General features: G+C 34.6%; 1 protein-coding gene and 1 non-coding gene across 5 annotated transcripts; both read left to right on the top strand.

The window, feature by feature from the left end:
- The first annotated feature begins 4,596 nt into the window (after positions 1-4,596).
- On the top strand, positions 4,597-4,703 carry LOC121210463 (small nucleolar RNA R71). Its single transcript, XR_005905579.1, has one exon. It is a non-coding gene; the product is annotated as a small nucleolar RNA R71 (small nucleolar RNA).
- A 9,908-nt stretch (positions 4,704-14,611) lies between these two features.
- Positions 14,612-18,255, top strand: LOC107892576 (uncharacterized). 4 transcript variants are annotated; one of them, XM_016817658.2, is made up of 4 exons: positions 14,612-14,918; positions 16,394-16,492; positions 16,722-17,950; positions 18,040-18,255. In XM_016817658.2, exons 2-3 carry the CDS (start codon positions 16,469-16,471, stop codon positions 17,490-17,492), a joined length of 795 nt encoding a protein of 264 aa, XP_016673147.1. In that variant the 5' UTR covers positions 14,612-14,918; positions 16,394-16,468; the 3' UTR covers positions 17,493-17,950; positions 18,040-18,255. The 4 variants fall into 4 exon arrangements, with proteins under 4 accessions (XP_016673147.1, XP_040937558.1, XP_016673140.1 ...); XM_041081624.1 differs by having other exon boundaries at positions 14,623-16,169; XM_016817651.2 differs by having other exon boundaries at positions 14,623-14,927.
- Positions 18,256-19,189: the final 934 nt, after the last annotated feature.

Here is a 19,189-nt window from a genome sequence, read left to right on the forward strand (position 1 = left end):
GTTAGATCATCCTCATGTGGATCACGTTCGAGGTGCCCTGAAGGGATATTTAACTGACTAAGGTAAGAGTCAAGGACTGCTCCGGTGTGTCTAGAAGACCGAAGTGTCGAGCGAGACGAGTCATGTAAGGGCCTAGACAGATGGGACCCTTCCTGTGGCAATCTGTCTGATGGCGGAAGGCAAGAGCAATGAAATAAGCTAAGTCGAATATGTGGCCGGTCGCCATGCTCCAAAGATAGTACGCGCCAGTAGTGCTTACAACTCCTGTGCTCTCTCTCTCTTGCCAGTCAAAGTGTAAGCTAATAAGGAGTGGATGTATCATAAAGCTGGAGAAAGAGATGTCACCTTCGAGTGACTCGTGTCATAAGGTATCTGACTGGCTGTGAGATCGGTCCAACAGTACGAAGATTAGTAATGGATATGATAGTGGAGGTGAAGAAAGTTATCAGCACCTATAAACTCATTGGTATAGATGCCCAAAGCTGCACCAAACTCAGGGACGCTCATATGTCGCACCAAGCCACCAAGTCGGAATGTAATGGTACCGTGCTCGTCATGCATCGACATCACACACTGAAGGTAAAACATCGAGCAAAACTCCAAAGTAAGCTCCATATATGTGGGCTTGACGATATTAAAGAAACGGTCCCATGGTATTATAGTTATAAAAGAGCGAACCTTATCAGCTAGTCTTACCTGCTCCAACGCGGCCCAGTCAATGCATCGGCCCAAACCTAGTGGTCACACGCGCAAGAGCTGGAATAAGTCCTCTGGTTGGTCCGTAGAGAATTGGAAGTAAGGATGATGAATCTCGACAAATGTGCTCGAGGAGGTCGCGCCAAGACCCTTCCGCTTTTTTGAAACGGGGATGACTACTTTAGATTTGCCTCGTGTGTTCGTCATAATGTTCCTGAAAAAAAACAGAATTGATTAATGAAAAGAATCATCATCCAATAGGCAAATTAAATCGTCAAATAATAAACTCCAAGTAATCCAAATAACCATCAGTACGTACGAATACCTGAGCATGCATAATTCATGTAATAAGACTAACATAGAACAAAAATAAGTCATAACAATTACGAAGAAAAATAATAAGTAACTAAATATAAAAGTGAGAAAATCTAAATAGATAAATATCAACAAAATAAATGTAAGCTAATAGGAAATAAGAATCCAAGTTGAACTTATCATATGGGCTAAATAGATAAATGAAATTGGCCAATTAATCAATCCAAGAGACAATATGCTAAAAACTAAAGATAACTAATAATGAGCAACAAGATTTAGAGAGAAGTATAGTAACAAGAAAAGTCAACATAAAAACTAGCAGTGAGAATCAACGAAATTAGTCCAATAACTAAAGCAAGAATCAGTCTAAAATCAGCGACCAGGAAAAATTTAGTAATAAGCATAGGATTAGTTGTGAAAAAAATGAACTAACCAAGGATGAACTAATTAAGAAAGTAATGATAATAAACAATAGACAGTAATAAAGCTAAGAAAAATAAACAAAGTAAAATGAAACAAGAAAAAAGGTTGATAAAGAGATAATAAGAGTAATAATTAATAAATAAAAGAAGAGCGAAAAGAATTGAAAATCGATGGGAGTGACCGGAGTGGAAACGAACGATAGTGGATCGGGTAGGCTTGGGGCGGTTTGGGCCAGCGATCGTCGGTGGGGGTAAAGCGACGAGGGGGCTGTGGTGGTGAGGGGAATGGGCTGGTGGCCGTGCGGGTAGGGGGAAAGAAGGGGAAAATAGAAGAAAGAAGAGGAGAAAGAGAAAGGGGGAGGAAAAAGAAAAAAGGGGAGAGAGATGTGGTGGCCGGTCGACGGATAGTGGAGGGAGGAAGGAGTGGTGTAGTTGAAGAAGAGGGGGAAAAAGATAAAAATGAAAAAGGGATTTAGGGTTTGGAGAGTCTAAATTGGACACGGTCGTGTAACGGTCCGTGTTGGCCACACGGCCGTGTCACACACCCGTGTGGCTCGACTTCTAGCCCGTGTTTACCGAGAAAAATAATAGTCCACTCATCACATGGCCTTGAACACGCCCATGTGTACAAGCCGTGTGGTCCACATGGCTATATCCCACGGCCGTGTACTACATTGTTTGCTTCTCCCACGCCCGTGTGGCCTTCCACACGTCCGTGTATCCGGACATACGACCGTGTGGATCGTTCGTGTTGCTCTCTGACTTGTTTAAAATTTGAAAACTTAGCTCTAGTTTTAATACGGCCTAGGACACGCCCGTGTGTCCAGGCCGTGTGGTCTACACGATTGTGTCACACCCTCGTGTGGTATACTTTAAGCCCGTGTCTCTGTCGATATTTGGGAAAATTTAGCTCCAGGGTCAACACAGCCAATGACACACCCGGTGACCACACGGCCACATCGCACGACCGTGTACTTCATCATTGTCCCCATGTAGAGTCACAAGGCCTAGAACACGCCTATGTGTCCAGGCCGTGTGGGTCAAAATTTGCATTTTAAACATGAAAATTAGATAAAAATAAACTAGTCAGTGGTGTTAGTGCTCGGGTTGCCTTCTGAGAAGCACTTATTTAGAGTCTAAGCTTGACTTACCTCGTATTCACATGGTCACAGTGGATCACGGGGTCGAAACTCCTCTTTCTTGCTGTCAATTCCTTTACTTAAATAAGGTTTAAGTCGAGTACTGTTTACCTTAAAAGTGCTGAAATGCGAATGGGTTACCTTGACTGTACCGTATGAAAAGACTTTGAGTACCGTAAAAGGCGTTGCTCCGTTTGCATTGAGCTCTGTAGTGATAATTTGAGGGTCAGTTTCATCTAATAACACCTGGTCACCTACCTTGAATTGGTTCGTCTCGTCTTTATACTTGTCATGGTTTTGTTTTGATTCAACATTGCGTCTTTTTGGTTCCTCCTTGACATGTGTCCGCCATTCGTCTAATTCATCGATTTGAAGCCTTCGTTCTTCACAGATTGTTCTAATGTTTTCAAATGAACCAGAACGTGGCTCATTTGCGTGACTCAAAGATTTTTCCTGCAAAGAGGGTTGAACCACATGATTAGTCTTATTATCAGGATTTAGAAGATTACCTTCATCACTCGATGTCTTAATCGAATCACGAGCCTGAAGAGTGATTGTTTTGTCACCTACATGAAGCGTGAGTTCACCTGTACCAACATTAATAATAGTCCTGGCAGTCACTAAAAAGGGTCGCCCTAAGATTAAAGGAACGTCACTGTCCTCTTCCATGCTAAAACAACAAAGTCTACTGGGTATATGAATTTATGAATTTTTACTAGTACATCTTCAATGATACCCCTAGGAAATCTAATCGTTTTATCTGTTAGTTAAATACACATCCTAGTTTGTTTGGGCTTCCCAAGACCTAGTTGTTTAAACATTTGTAGGGCATGACGTTAATACTTGCCCCTAAGTCAGCCAAAGCATTATTAATAGCTAAACTACCAATTAGACAAGAAATAGTAAAACTGACTGAATCTTTCAATTTACTGGGTAGTTTATTCTGTAAAATAGCTGAACAAACTGCATTCAACTCCATATGCGACGAATCATCTAACTTTCATTTGTTTGCCAGAAGCTCCTTTAAAAATTTAACTGAGTTGAGCATCTGCGAAAGAGCTTCAATAAACGGTAAGTTAATGTATAAATTTTTTAAAATGTTAAGAAATTTACCGAATTGTTCGTCTGTGCGATTTTTCTTTGTCGCTTTAAGGTATGGTACGCGAGGTGTGCATTTTTTGGTTACCGATTTTTGTTTGTTCTGGCTTTCATCCACTTTATCTTGACTTACCACAGTTTCTTGCCTTGGTTCTGCTTTGAACTCAACAAACCCTTCATATTGAACAATAGTCGTATGAAGCTGCTCTCTTGGGTTAGTCTCAGTGTTGGTATGCAAGCTGCCTTTTGGTCTTTCTGAGATCAGCTTAGCAAGCTGACCTATTTGAGTCTTGAGACCTTGAATCGACATTTGTTGATTTTTAAGCATTGTTTCGGTGTTTTGAAAATGTGTTTTTGACATCGATATGAATTTTTTTATCATCTCCTCAAGGTTCGGCTTCTTTTCCTACGGGTAAGGTGGTTGAAAGCCTGGAGAGGGTTGTGGTCTTTGATTGCCTTGACCACCCCAAGAGAAGTTGGGATAGTTCCTCCACTCTACATTGTAAGTATTAATATAGGGGTTATTCTGAGGTCTAGAATTGTTACGCATATAGTTGACTTGTTCGTTCGTAGTGCTAGGGTCGTAGGTTAGGCATTCTGTATTATTCATTCCTCCTCCACTTGTATTTCACTGCATCACTGGATATACCTGCGTAGAGACACATAAACTATCAATCTTTTTATTTAAAAACTCTACCTGATTTAATAACATAGTGACCGTGTCGAGGTTGAAAACACCGGCTACTTTATTAGGCTTTGTCCTCACGACTTGCCACTGATAGTTATTCAGTGACATCTCTTCAATAAATTCATAAACCTCCTCATGTGTTTTGTTATTTAGGATTCCACTGGCGGCTACATCGATTAACTGTCTAGTTGAGGGGTTCAAATCGTTGTAAAAAGTTTGAAATTGTAGCCATAAAGGTAACCCATGGTGAGGGCACCTTCTTAATAAGTCTTTATACCTCTCCCATGCATTGTAAAGAGTCTCTAAATCCATCTGCACAAAAGAAGAGATATCATTCCTCAACTTTTTTGTTTTAGCCGGCGGAAAATACTTTAGTAGAAACTTTTCGGTCATTTGTTCCTAAGTAGTGATAGATCCTCGTGGTAACGAGTTCAACCACTGTTTAGCTTTGCTCCTCAATGAAAAAGGAAATAACCAAAGACGAATGGCATCATCAGAGACGCCATTTATTTTGAAAGTATCACAGAACTCTAAGAAGTTGGCCAAATAAGTATTTGGGTCTTCATCCTGCAAACTATCAAACTGAACAAACTGTTGAATCATTTGTATAGTGTTAGGCTTCAGTTCAAAATTATTTGCAGTAATTGCAGGTCTGACAATACTCGTTTAAGCCCCCATTAAATTAGGCTTAGCATAGTTGTACATAGTACGAAGTGCATGATTCTGATTTACACGATTTGCGGCAACCACATGAGGTAGCAGATTATTTTGATTTTCAGCCATCTCCTCTGTAGTATTAGTATCATCTTCGTGCTCTTCCTCTATATTCTGTAGACTTCACCTTATTTCTCTATGATTTCTGCTAGCTGTGCTTTCAATTTCGTTGTAAAAAAGTAGAGGTCCTTACGGATTTTTTCTAGTCATAAACTAAAGAAACTTGCCAGATGAAAATAAAAGATAAGTTAGTAAATTATAATAAAAAAATAAATTGCAGTAAAAATAAAAAAAAATGGCTAAAGTAATAAAAATTAAGCGTTCCTAATATCTTAGTCCCCGGCAACGGTGCTAAAAACTTAATGATCATTTTATGAATCACTAAACTAGACTACGATCATGACTAAAGCAAGCGCACCTATCGAATGCTAATATATTTATGGTGAGTCTAGAATATCGTATCCACAAGGACTAAAAGTACTAGTATTAACTATCTTTCTATTATTTAGCCTAAAATATAAGGGATTTGTTTTAATCTGAAAATTAACTTAACTAATTAAAACGCGACAGAGAGTGAAGAAAATAAACGAATAAACCAATGATAAAGACAATACCTAAGGAAGAATCCATCTAGACTTCACTTTTTATTCTGACTTTGAATCAAACGATTTATTCACTTGTCTTGATCTGTAGGAATCCCTAAATTATGTTAATATCTCTTTCGAGACTAAGAACAACTGACTCTAGGTTGATTGATTAAAACCTCTTTCTAATTAAAACCCCTACTGTAACATTACTCAATTTATGGATTCCCCTATTAGATTTGACTCTAATCCGGCAGATTTATGTCATCCTATTTCTAGGATTGCATGCAACTCTGCTTAATTATGCTAGATCTTCTCTTAAACAGAGACTTTTACTCCACTGAATAAGCAAATCAAACTTGGATTAATATTCTGAAAATATAAAGCAATAATTAAAAACACATAATTAAGAACAAGAACAAGTATTTATCGTGTAATTCGGATAATTAAATAATAAGATCCATCATAGGTTTCATCCTCCCTAGGTATTTAGGGAGTTTAGTTCATATTAACGGGAGAAAACATCTCAAAAATAGAAAAACCACAAAACATTAAGAAAACCCAAAAACTTTGGAAGAAATTGAAAGGAGATCTTCAGTCTTAGAGGAGATCTTGCTTTCGAGATGACTTCGATGGCGTCTCTTTGAGTATTTTCTGCTATCTGCTTTGTGTCCCCCTTTAGGTCTTCTTCTAGTATGTATTTATAGACTTTAGACTACTCAGAAACCCTAAAATTGGTTTTTTCCGTGTATTTGAGAAACCTGGAGCGATACTGACACAGGCTGCCACATGGGCGTATGGCCAGACTGTGTGGATCACACGGGCGTGTGCTCAGCCCTTGTGGAATTCGTCTTGGCCGTGTGGATCTTTCAATCGGCCCTTTTTATCTGTTTTTGGCTCGTTTTCTGCTGCTTTTGTTCCCCTGTGCTCTCCAAAGTATAAAACATGGAATTAAAGGATTAAGAGCATCTAATTCACTAAATTATATGATAAATCATCCAAAAATATGCTAAGTATGGGATTAAAATGTGTTACTTTTTTGTTTATCATAAATCTTTCAAAGTCCATGTCCCATTAGCCTCAAGAGCCTCAATTTCTTTCATCATAGCTTCCTTCCATCGAATATCTTTTATGGCTTGAACATACGGATAGGCTCTATTTTGAATGTCATAGCTGCTAAGAAAGAATGATGTTTTGGAGAAATTTTATAGCTGCTAAGAAATAACGATGTTTTAGAGAAAAAATATCTCAATTTACATAATGTGCTATAGGATTGATTTGGATGAACGTGCAGAGGGGCTTATTTGTTGTATAGTATAAGTCACAAAATCTCATTGTCGAGTAGAAACTTCTTTTGTTCTATGACTCCGCCCAAGTTGTTCTTGAACAAATTCACCCGAGACTTTACTGACATCCCCTATCATCGTTATCACATTGAGTTACAGTTAACTTCTCAAGCACTTCAATTTCTTCGTCCTAATTCAAGTTACCATCAGCATGATTAGTGATACTGAAAGGTGCACTCTGTAATAGATCTAGCCGTGCACCCTCCTTACTAACACCAACAAATGAAAATTCATATTCAGAGAACACAACATCTCTTGATACAAAAAATTTCCTGTATCAAGATCATAAACTCTCCACCCTTTTCTTCTAAAGGGATATTCTACAAACACACAACGTTGACTTCTACTAACAAATTTGTCCTTTTCCTTATTCAAATTTTGAGCATAACAAAGACATCCAAAATTTTGAATATGATTATAACTAGAAGGTTTACCAAATAAGATCTAATAAGGAGTCTTTCCTCTTAATAGCTTAAAAGGTGTCCAATTGATCAAATATCCAACCATCAAAACACATTCTCCCCAAAACTTAATGGGAAGGTTGCCCTGAAATCTTAAAGCTCTAGCCAGATTTAATATATAGTGATGCTTCCTTTCAACATGACCATTCTGTTGAGGTGTTCCTACACATAAAGTCTGATATAAAATTCTATTTTCAAAAAAATAGTATTTCAAGTACGCAAGTTCAGTCCCATTATCAGTTCTAACTACTTTCACATCATTATGAAATTTTTTTTTAGTCATAGCAAAGAAATTACTCATGCGAAGGTCCACTTCTCTTTTTTCAGTCAACAAATATATCTATACCCCCTTAGAAAAATTGTCAACAACGGTAAAAAATACGATACACCACAAGAAGCATTAACATGATAAGGTCCCCACAAATCTCAATGAATTAATTCAAAATTTCCATTCGCTTTATCGTCACTAGAAATAAAAACTTAGCTTGTTTGCTTTGCTCTCAAACAAATGTCACATGGTTTATTCTTCACCAAACTGTTACAAAGTTTAAACTGAGGAAGAGATTCAACTATTTTTGTAGACGAACGCCTCATTCTCCTATGCCATAATTCAAAGAATCTATATGACTAGCCTTGTATGCTTGGACTGATGGTGCTAACTTCAAACAGTAAAGCCCCTTGCGTTGTCCTCCCGCTCTAATCACCATCCTTGAGGTATGGGCTTGTATAACACAAATTTTATTAGTAAATTGAACATCACAATTAGATCCATTAACCAATTATGACATAGATATCAAATTGCAATTTGAATTTGAAACATAAAGAATATTGTCTAGTTTGATATGTTTTCCCAAGCAAACAAATCTGTAACACCCCATTCTCGTATTCGTTTCCAGAATAGAGTTACGGAGCATTACTGTAAAATCGTAACTTAAAACATTCATTTCCAAACATTAGATAAATCATAGCATAATTTATTTAAACAAATGCATATCATCCCTTATTCGAGCCCTCGAGACCTTAGAAACACTTTAAAGACGATTCGGGACTAAATTGGGAACATAAGAAAACTTAAGGAAAAAGTTAGAAAAATTCTCAAGGTGAGACGCACGCCCGTGTTTTAGGCCATGTAACATTCGAAATAGGGACACACGGCCATGTCTCAATCTATTTTTGTGCCTATATAACTCTTTAAGTTAGGTCACACGGCCAAGCTAGAAGCCAATGTGCCAGGCCGTATAACTCTCGAAATAGCCTTACACACCCGTGTACCAGCCCATGTGCTAAGCCGTGTAACTGCTTGACTTGCAACCCTATTAAACCTTCAGGGGATACACGGTCATGTCGCATGGTTGTATTTCACACACGACTGAGACACGCCCGTATCTTAAGCCATGTGGACAAGAAATTAGCCAAAATCAAGCCATTTCTTTCACCCATTTCCACCAAGTACCTACAAGCCAAATGCATCTATGACTAAGGCACCAAAACAGGCCAAAACATACATAATATAATCATTTCAATATACAAATAATTCATTCAACCAAAATGCCAATAAGGCACCTCAAACATAATTCATCTAATCTACTTAAACATATGCATATTTTGGCCATTCATCAACCATTCACATCTAATCTATTTTCATACCAAACTTACCACAATGACCATATACCAAATCATATCCTAACATACCAATTTGGTTATTCAAAACATACACTTAGCCATATCAACACCAACCATCAAAGCACCAAAGTGCCAAAAGCAAACCAACCAAAAATACCATATATACATGCCAAACATATCAAGTAGATCAATAAACACTAGTCCACCTATACATGCCATTATAATCATGACTAAAATATCAAAGTCTACCGGTATAATCTCTAGATAGTGTGATAGGTCTCCGATGAGCTTTCAAATCGATCGAGCTTCCGATAATTTATAAAATATAGGAAAAAGAAATATGTAAGCATATAATGCTTAGTAAGCTTGTAATTCATGAACATAGCTTACCATTTCAATACAAAAACCTTATAAAATCAATCCAACATAAGCTTGGCACAAGCATAAGCATCATCAACAACCTAAGTTAGGGCTTTAACACATAACTCGTCAACATCATCACATGGTAAGGTATAATACATGAGCATAGCATCATTTAACTCATGCTTTCCATTAAACTTCAAAAATCACACAAACACATTCATGGAAAAACCCTAACCCTTTAACAGTTTTGCAAATTAGTCCCTGGGCTAACTAGATTAAGTTACAACGATCCCAAAAACATAAAAATCATTAAAAACAAGACAAAACAACACATACATCCAAGGAGAATGTCTAGCTGAATGTTCAAGCTCCTTCAATGGAGGTTTTCACCCTTATTTTTGGTGGAAAAGATGAACAACCAAGATGATGTTTTTGTTGTCATTAATTTACTAATATATATTTATTAAATTACATATATAACCTTATTATTTAACATTAAAATCACTTAATTGATGTCCATGAACGTCCACTATATAATTTAATAGTCTAATAACTACTTAAATCCTGTAACAATTTAATTTCATAGCTAATAGACACATTTAACTAATGGAACTATACTTTTGCACATTTTAAGATTTAGTCATTTTTACTTAATTAAGTTACGATACTACTAACATGCCGTAGATGTTAAAAATAATAATAAAATAAATATTTTTACGTCAGATTTATGGTCCCTAAACTACTGTTTCAATTTAACTGAAAACAGGTTGTTACATGATCCTTTCTTTAACATCATTACCTCCTTACTGTTAGGTAAACCAATTGGACATGCCTCAATTTCTTTCAAATTTTTTAAACATTATAAAGTACCTATCATATGTTGGGAAGCACTAAAATTAATGATCCAACTTAGATTACTTTTACTATTTAACTTTTCGTTAGTACCCGATTTGCACGAGTTCAACAAATTGTGAAAGAGTCTCCAATGTTCAACTGTCAAGGCACCAGAAGTTATATTTTATCATGTTATTGTCACTGATGATGATGGTTGCCCAATTATATAAGCTGTATTAACCTTTGGCGTATCACTACATCATTGCCCTGTACTCTATCCCCTTTGTCCACATCTAGTCTTTTTGGATTGGTCACCCCACCATTGTGGATATCCAATGAGTTGGAAACATGTTTCAAAATCATGTCCCTTTCTTTTGTAATGTGAGGAAACAATTGATTTGCCTCTTGTTCTTGTTTTATACTTCTAGCCTCCTATCTTGGCTTGCACTGCAAAACTCACAACTTCTTCATGTTCCTCATTCCCTCGTGAAATTTTTTTAATGCGTTCTTCTTGGCATACCAACGAGTATGCCTTGTTTAAGTTTAGCAATAGATCTGTACTTAAAATATTGGAACGAATAGTTCCATATAAAGCATCTTCTAACCCCATAAAAAAATGATAAAGGCTATTTTGTTCTCGTTTCTTGTTGAGTTCAGCTGTAATATTATAATTGCATTTTCCACAAAAATAGATGGAAATCTTTTCATAATTCGCTAGTTCTTACAATAGTTGTTTCAATTTCCCATAAAAAGTCATTATTGGAAAACCTCTTTGTTTGCAATTGGCAAGTTCTGCCTTGATCTACTGAACACGAGGTCCATTAGCAATAGTGAATTGTTCTTTGATACCAGCCCATAAATCCTTTGCAGTCTCCATATAAGTTATAGTAGATAGCAGGGTTGGCTTCATTGTGTTGAGCATCCATGAAACCAACAGAGAATTTACAATCCAACAATCCTCCAATATAGAGGAATCATAATCAGGTTGTTTAATTATTCCATCAATAAATCTGAATCTCTTCTTGGTCTTCAACACAGTTTGTATCACTCAAGCCCATGTATCATAGCTGTCTCATTTCAATTGCACTTAAGTAATTATATTACTAGGATTATCGCTCGAACTCAACACGTAGGTGGAAACAAGTTTCTTTCCCTTGCTATTCATGACTATTTTGTTGTTCTTTGGCTTTTGATACCATGTAAAAACTTTTGAGAGAAAAATGACTTCCTTCCTTTGTATTCACAGGCCAAAAATAGCCATATATACATGATAATCATGGAAAATAAATCACCCAATAAATTTATGTAAATCCCTAACTTCTCTCCTAAATATGTTATTTACATAACTAAATATATTATTTACATATTGAACATATATTTGCGTATCTTATTATATTTCTCTATTTCTTTCCTAATAACTTACAAGATGGAACTCAACATATATGATGTTAAAGGTGGCAGAAAAATATGAACGTGCATTTGAAACATATGTACGTGATGATCATAACTTTTTTTCTTGACCTCATTGCTGAAGATGAAGTTCCTACATTTGATAATTGAGAAATAGTTCAAAGAGTTATAAAAGTGTTGGAGCATTTTTATCATCTTACAATAAAGGTGTTCGGATATTTACATGTTATCTCTTATTCACTTTTTGAAGCATTGACGAATGTGCTTTATCTTTTTGATGGGTGGTAAGATTGTGGAGATTTATACATAATTTCTATGACTTCCAAAATGAGGGATAAGTATAATAAGTATTGGGTGAAGGAAATAAGATCAACATACTAGTTTGAAGGCAAATCTAGTTCTTTGAAAAATATTTTCAATTCAATGGAAATAGATCGTTAGAAATGCAAACAGGCTTGGCCAAGCAAAAATACCTTAAAAAGAAGAAACAAGGTAGACTATAAATTAAACATGAGTTGGATAAGTATTTGGGTGAAGAGGACGAAGTAGACAATTCAAGTTCATTTGATTTATTATTGTGGTGGGAAATGAACAATTGTAGATTCTCTATTCTTGCAAAAATGGCTCAAGATATTCTTGCTATTCCTATATCAACAGTTGCCTCGGAAAGTGCATATAGCTCGACTAGACGTGTTCTCGATAGTTATAGAAGTTCTCTAACTTTTTTCATGGTCAAAGTTTTGGTTTGCACACAAGATTGGCTTTGAAAATCTAAGGATCCCATCAATAATGAAAATTATGTTGATGAGCTTCAAACCATGGAAGATGGTAATATATTAATTTTGATTAATAAAATAAGCTTTTATGTTATTTATATTAGTAAGATTCTCATAATTTAGCTAACACTTTTGTTTTTAAATTTACTAGACTTATCCAAAATACTAGAAAATCAAGAAGTTAATATACTTAGCATTAGTTTATAAAGTTAAATGTTTGTTTAATTTATTTTTGCAAATATTTTTTTATTATTTAACTAACTCATTCAACATTTTTACTAAATGTTTCAAGTTTACAGATAGTGTTTAAAGCAAAAGAAGAAACTTAAGATATTTTATAACGTTTTTGGAACTGATGTGTTATTGTTACCAGTTTGTTGTGTTATTGCTACTAGTTTATTGGAATTTTATTGTGTTGTTTTATTTTTTGTTGTGTTGTTTGGACTGGCGTAATTTTCTACTATATTTTGGACTTTTGCTTATGTTTTCTATATAATCTTGTTGTGTTGTTGTTGTTGTTTACTTGGATTCATGTTGTGTTACTTTTATTTGTTCGCTTGGTGACTTCAATTTTCCTTTGTATGGTCATGTTTAAAAACTTTTATAGAAGAATATTTTCAAAAAAATATTACATAAAAATAAATAACACCAAATTTATTTTTTTAATTCAACTCGAACAAATATATTTGATTCAAATTTCATCTCACTCAAATCGATTTGAGAAAATTTCAAATCAAGTTAGGATGACAAAATAGGATTTTTCAACTCAATTAACTCGAAATTTTTTCATTTGATTCGATTGAAAGCTCACCTTATTGTCAACGAGAAAGCTATCATCGAAAATCCTTTAACAAATTACCAATAATATCAAGTTAGTCTCAGGAATTTCGCACTTCTGTTATATTCTTTAATGGTCTTCAGTTCACATGTAATGAGATTTTATTCGGATCAACTCGTGTGTCTTCAGTCGATATCACATAACTCAGAAAGCCTTCTCGTAATTAGAACTAACATTGTCTGTAAGATAGTTTTCAAATTCTAATCATGTTTATTTTTGGAACATATGGTTCTATGTCTCGAGACTTCTTGTATACCAAGGTACTTTAAAAACATTTTAAACACCTTAGAACACTTTGGTATTGTCCCAAGAACATTTAGATAAATTAAAACACAATTAAAACATGTTTTTGTGTATTTGCAAGTATTTTAAAATATTTGATAACATTTTCAACTATATTTTCACCAAATGATTTAGGAAATATAATACATATAAATTTTGGTTTGAATTTTGCTATATCAAAGCTAACAAAATATAAGGGATTAACTTGGAAAAAAATGGCCAAGCCCCAATTTGGGAACAATTGTTAAGTTCAGGGACTAACTTGGACGAAAAATAGTTCAAGCCCCCAGGGAAGAACACTTATCAAGTTTAGGCCCCAAATAGTGCATTAACCTTATTATATAAGTATGGAATCAGTTTGTCATGACAAAGAATAATTTATAAAAAATTAAAATTGAAATTAGAAATATGACTAAAACTCTAGTTATGGCCTATTGCTCGGAATTCTCCTTTATAAGTAAAAAAAAAAATTCCTTTCTCTTTGCTCAAAATAAGTCTTAAAATGAACCTCAAGTTATAGCCTATTGTCGGGTATTCTCCTTTCAAAGAAATAGCTTGTGTTAAATATGCTTAAATTCAATTAGTGTTATGTATTATGCATTGTAGATTTAATTAATATTTTTTAATTGGATTATTCTAAATTCTTATATATATATATATTAAATTTAAAAATTTAATCCACACTAATATGATCAATTTCAATGTGAAATCTAATCAATACACCACATAACAGCGGCAGATCAAGGGGTAGGGTCCCGATTCTCTCTAAAATAGAAATTTTTTTATTTATAAAATTTTAAATTAGTAATGATAAAATTACACTTTAACTCTAAAAATAATAAAAATTTAATTTAATTCTTTAAAAATTATAAAAATATAAAACTACTAAAATAATGAAATTATAATTTTACTATCTAAAAATATATAATTTAATCAGTCTAAAAATAATTTTTCGGATCCGCCGGTGTCACGTGATGAATGAATCGATAAAAACTCACCTATATGTCCACACGTAACAGTTACAATGATGAAAGTTTCAAAAAAAAAAAAAACAGTTACAATGATGAAACTTATACTCGAGATGTCATCACCAACCATGCCAATCCCCCGTTGTTGGCTTTTAATTTTAAAATATGCAAGGGCTTTAAATGGTCAATAACCTGATTCTACCTGCACAGACCTGCTTTTAAACATCCAACATATCTTTGCTCTCGTCTCAAACCCTCCAAAACTCCAACCTTTCTTGCGCTTTCACGGTTGCAACAAAAAAAAAAAGCTTCAGCTTTTCAACAAATTCTCCAATGTTTCCAAGTTTCCAACAACTATTTCGTAAATGCTGTATAAACTGTTGCTACTTCTTTACTTGTTTTAGATTTTCTCTTGCTCGTGTGCAATTGTGGTAAAATTTGTAGGATTTTTTAGCTAAAAATTTGTGGTTTTCATGCTTTATTATAGGTGAGTTGTTAAACTTAGAGACTGTGTGGGCATTGAGAAAATTGGGAAATGAAATTTGGATGTGGTTATAATTTTGAGTTATGGCATGAGTACCCCTGTTAGACAATCTTGAAATTATATTTCTGTGGGTTAAATTGTTTATCACAGTTTCATACAAATTACTCTTGAGATTTCCTACTCAAATTTCTCTATTGTGGATTTTGTTTGTGCTAGAAAATTTTAGGATTTTAGAAATTAAATACTGACCATATGGCTAATATTAGCTGATAGTAATGAGTTGGTTGAGATTTCATTTCATAATTCTAAAAATATAATGCATAGTGAGAAATGGAGCATTTAGTGCATTCTTGGTTAGTAGTTCAAGAGTAACTTTGTTGATTGCTTTGTGATATTTGGGGAACATATAATTCTTGTGTCTCTTGAGTGTGTTTTAATTGTGAGAAAATTTTGTTGGTTGTGAGTAGAAGATTATGGCACCCAAAAGTTGAAAGATGGTGGCTTTGAGTTCTCAACCATTTGACAACTCAAAGTTTGTTTTAGACACTAAGGAATGGTATGACCATTTCCTTCTTAAGAAAAATCTGATACCCTATCGTGGATTTGTGCAAAATAGTATGGAGTTAACTGAGATTTAATGCACACATTAAGAATCGCAATTGGGAAGTGTTTTTACACATCCCCAAGCGGCAGTCCTCCAGGTCGTACAGGAATTTTATGCTATTTTACTAGATTCAGGTGGAAAATCTGTGTTTGTCGAAGGGAAGCAAGTTCCCTTTGACGCTGCACTAAACTCTTGCCCACTCTAAAACATGATTGCCACGATTACATTCTCATTGAGGTTTAGGGAAGGATTTCTGTTGGGAAACTTGTGGCAAGCATTGTGGTGCTGCTAATGTTTAGCTATCTGTGCAATGTGATTTTAGTTTCCATCCTAAATGTGTTAAACCATCTTCAGCTAAACATAGATATCACAAACATCTGCTTATCTATATGGAATCGATTAAAGAAGACAATTTTGGAGAATATCATTGTAATGTTTGTGAGAACGAAAGGAATCCAAAGCATCTTGTGTATTATTGTCTAAGTTGGAGGCATATGGCTCATGTTGAATGTGCACTTGCTGATGTAATAATTCTTTTTCACCCTTCAATTTAATTTTTGCAATCAAAGGGCAAATTATAAGATTTACTAATGTCTTTGCTATTTTAAATTTTTTTTTAACATTTTGCTGTCTTTAATTTTTGCCAAAAATAAATAAAGTAAATAGAAAAATTATCAACAAAATTTGTCAAGCTCTTTTCTTTGATCAGTCTAGATGTATTAATGATTAATATTTGTTTGATCTATAGGATAAAATTCATCCGGAAAGGTCTCATCCTTATTTCCCCTGTCCATAGAAAACAAAGCTTTGGCATTTGAACGAAATGGAGCAGAATGAAGGGACCAATGTAATCCGCACTTTGGTTTGCAACTATATTTTGAATATATTAACTTACTTTTATTCAAACTAGCCAAAGTTTAGATGCTTCCTCAATTAAATTATAGTATACAACTTGATTTAGATTCAACTTTCGTTTGCTATTTGTAATGAGATTGATATGTTAGAATATAAGTTGCTTTACCTATGCAAATTATAGTATATAACTTTGATTCATTTTTGTTTCTTTGTAAATGCAGATTCAACCTATCAACCACAATCATCGGATGTATGAGGTTCATCCGATGTATGAGGTAACTAAAGTGTTAAAAGGAAAAGGAAAAGGAAAAAAATATTGCAACGGTTGTCGTCTGGTACTTAGTGGTCCTAGCTACCGCTGTGAAATATGTTTTGACCTTCTTAAATCTGCAGGACAAAAGGAGTTTTACCTACATAAACGATGCGCTAACTTGGCAAATAAGATACAACACCCATCCCATTCTGTCCATCCTCTTAACCTCTATACTTCACATCACCCTCAGATTGGTCGAACCATTTCATGTGATGACTGTAGAGACATTTGTCTTGGCTTCATATATCTTTGCGAGCAGTGTGATTTCAAGCTTGATGTGAAATGCGCTGCTCTAAGAACTCATAAAACTGCGGTTTCGCAAGAAAAAGAGATGGCTAGAGTAACCGAGTCACAGCATTTCAACCACCACCATAAGCTTGTACTTGGCTATTGTAATGACCCTATAGATGAAACCAAATGCACAATTTGTGAATTGCCAATCATAGGTCCAGCCTATTTTTGCCGTGAGTACAACTGTGATTATATTCTTCACGAATCTTGCCTTAGGTTACCACAAAAGATAGAAGTGCCATTTCAGTGGAATGAAGTCCCATTTCAGTGGAATGAAGTCCCATTTCAAATGCATCAAATCCCATTTCATCGGGAACATGTTTTGTTAGTTGCGTCTTCCCCCATGAAGATTCAAAGCCACAGTGTTATGCTTGCCCTTTTGCGTTAAAGTCACTCATGTTTGCATATAATTGTGAACATTGTCCCATCAACCTCCATCCTACATGTGCTAGTTCCTTAAGGCGACCCTTGAAAAGTGAGGCCCACGGTCACATGCATGACCTTTACTATTTTGGGACAAATTTTCAGTTACTCATTGCCAAGTATCCGCCACCGGCAGCAAGTTTTCTTTGTGTTGAATGTGGAAAACGTATTAAAAGAGAACCCTTTTATCGTTGTCCACAATGTCGTTTCAATTTTCATGTGAAATGTGTTCCCATTCCTGGTATGGTTAAATCCACATATCATGATCATGTTTTAACTCTGAAAGGTTCTTTTGTTGAAGATGATTCTAGAGATCATCGTTGTGAATTTTGTGAGGAAGATAGAAATCCAAATGATCACGCATATTTTTGTGAAGAATGTAACGGTCTAGTGATCGCTCATGTAGAATGCGTATTTGCTAGAGTAAGTCAATTACTTCTATAACCTTTTAAATCTAGAGATAAAATACTTTTTGCTCCTGAAAATCTCTAACATGATATGCTTGTTGTCAGGCAGTGGACGCACTATTTTAAATTCGACCTTTGGGGCGAAAAGAGTTGCTTATTCTTCATGAAATGCAGGGAAGATCTGAAGATTCTAACCCAGCTATAATTGATAAGTAGTAAGAGCCTTGGTGCTAATTAATTTGAAAGGTTGGTGATTATTTTTGTTATGTGGAATTGGGAATCTAGATATTGCTTTCTATTTTTAAGTTAAAAGTTCATCCATGACTCTTTGCTTATTAACAATTTCTTGCAAGGGTCCTTGTTTTTGTGAGATAATAGTTGTTATGACACTTGTTATCACCGGCCCAAATCCCAAATGGGTTTGGAAAGGATTACATCGAGCTCGCAGGCTGAGTTCGTGGACCAAGCTCACTCGCATAATAACGAGTGCTTGCAGGAGGGTACCTATATTCTCCTGTTATAAACATGTGTTAAATTTAGAATAGGATACGTGTTTATATGCATGGAACTCACCTAGTATGTCATATCAGTAAATAGTACCTATATAATATAAATAGACAAACATCATTATCTAAAGGAGACAGAGAAAAACACTCAACAATAATATATTAGTATTGTTAACAGTTTTCAACTAAAATTAACTAATATAATGTATATATACATATTAAATTCTAAGGATAATTCTTGTAGTTATCGATTTATGCAAATTTAATCTTTATTTTTATTAGTTCAAAATTGGTCCTTCTACTTTTGAAATGGTTCACTTTCAGTTAGTTGAGTAAAAGAATTAAGCATAATCATAAACTTACCTCTCAAACCTTTGTAACTTTGGAAAATTTGACCCCTACTATTTTTTCCTCATACTCATATTCATTCCCTTTCCCATCATTTTGAGGTGGGATGCCATGCCCAGGGCTGGCTTTCCTGATTTGTTCTTCTCCAAACCTTATCTTCTTTTAAACGATTATTTTATTAAAAAATGTGAATGGTTTTTTTTAATGAGTAATTTTTTGAATAAAAATATTGAAATAACGACTAAATTTTTACCTCTTTTTCTTTTTTTGTTACTTAGAGATATTGAAATAGTAAAAAATAATAATATTTACATAATTTTCTTTATAAAAATAATTTAAAATTAGATGGTATAATCCAAATTATAATATGTTGAACTCAATATTGACTAGAGGGGATCATG

Source organism: Gossypium hirsutum, chromosome A11, assembly GCF_007990345.1.
Source record: "Gossypium hirsutum isolate 1008001.06 chromosome A11, Gossypium_hirsutum_v2.1, whole genome shotgun sequence".
In the NCBI taxonomy this organism is placed as follows: Eukaryota; Viridiplantae; Streptophyta; class Magnoliopsida; order Malvales; family Malvaceae; genus Gossypium; species Gossypium hirsutum.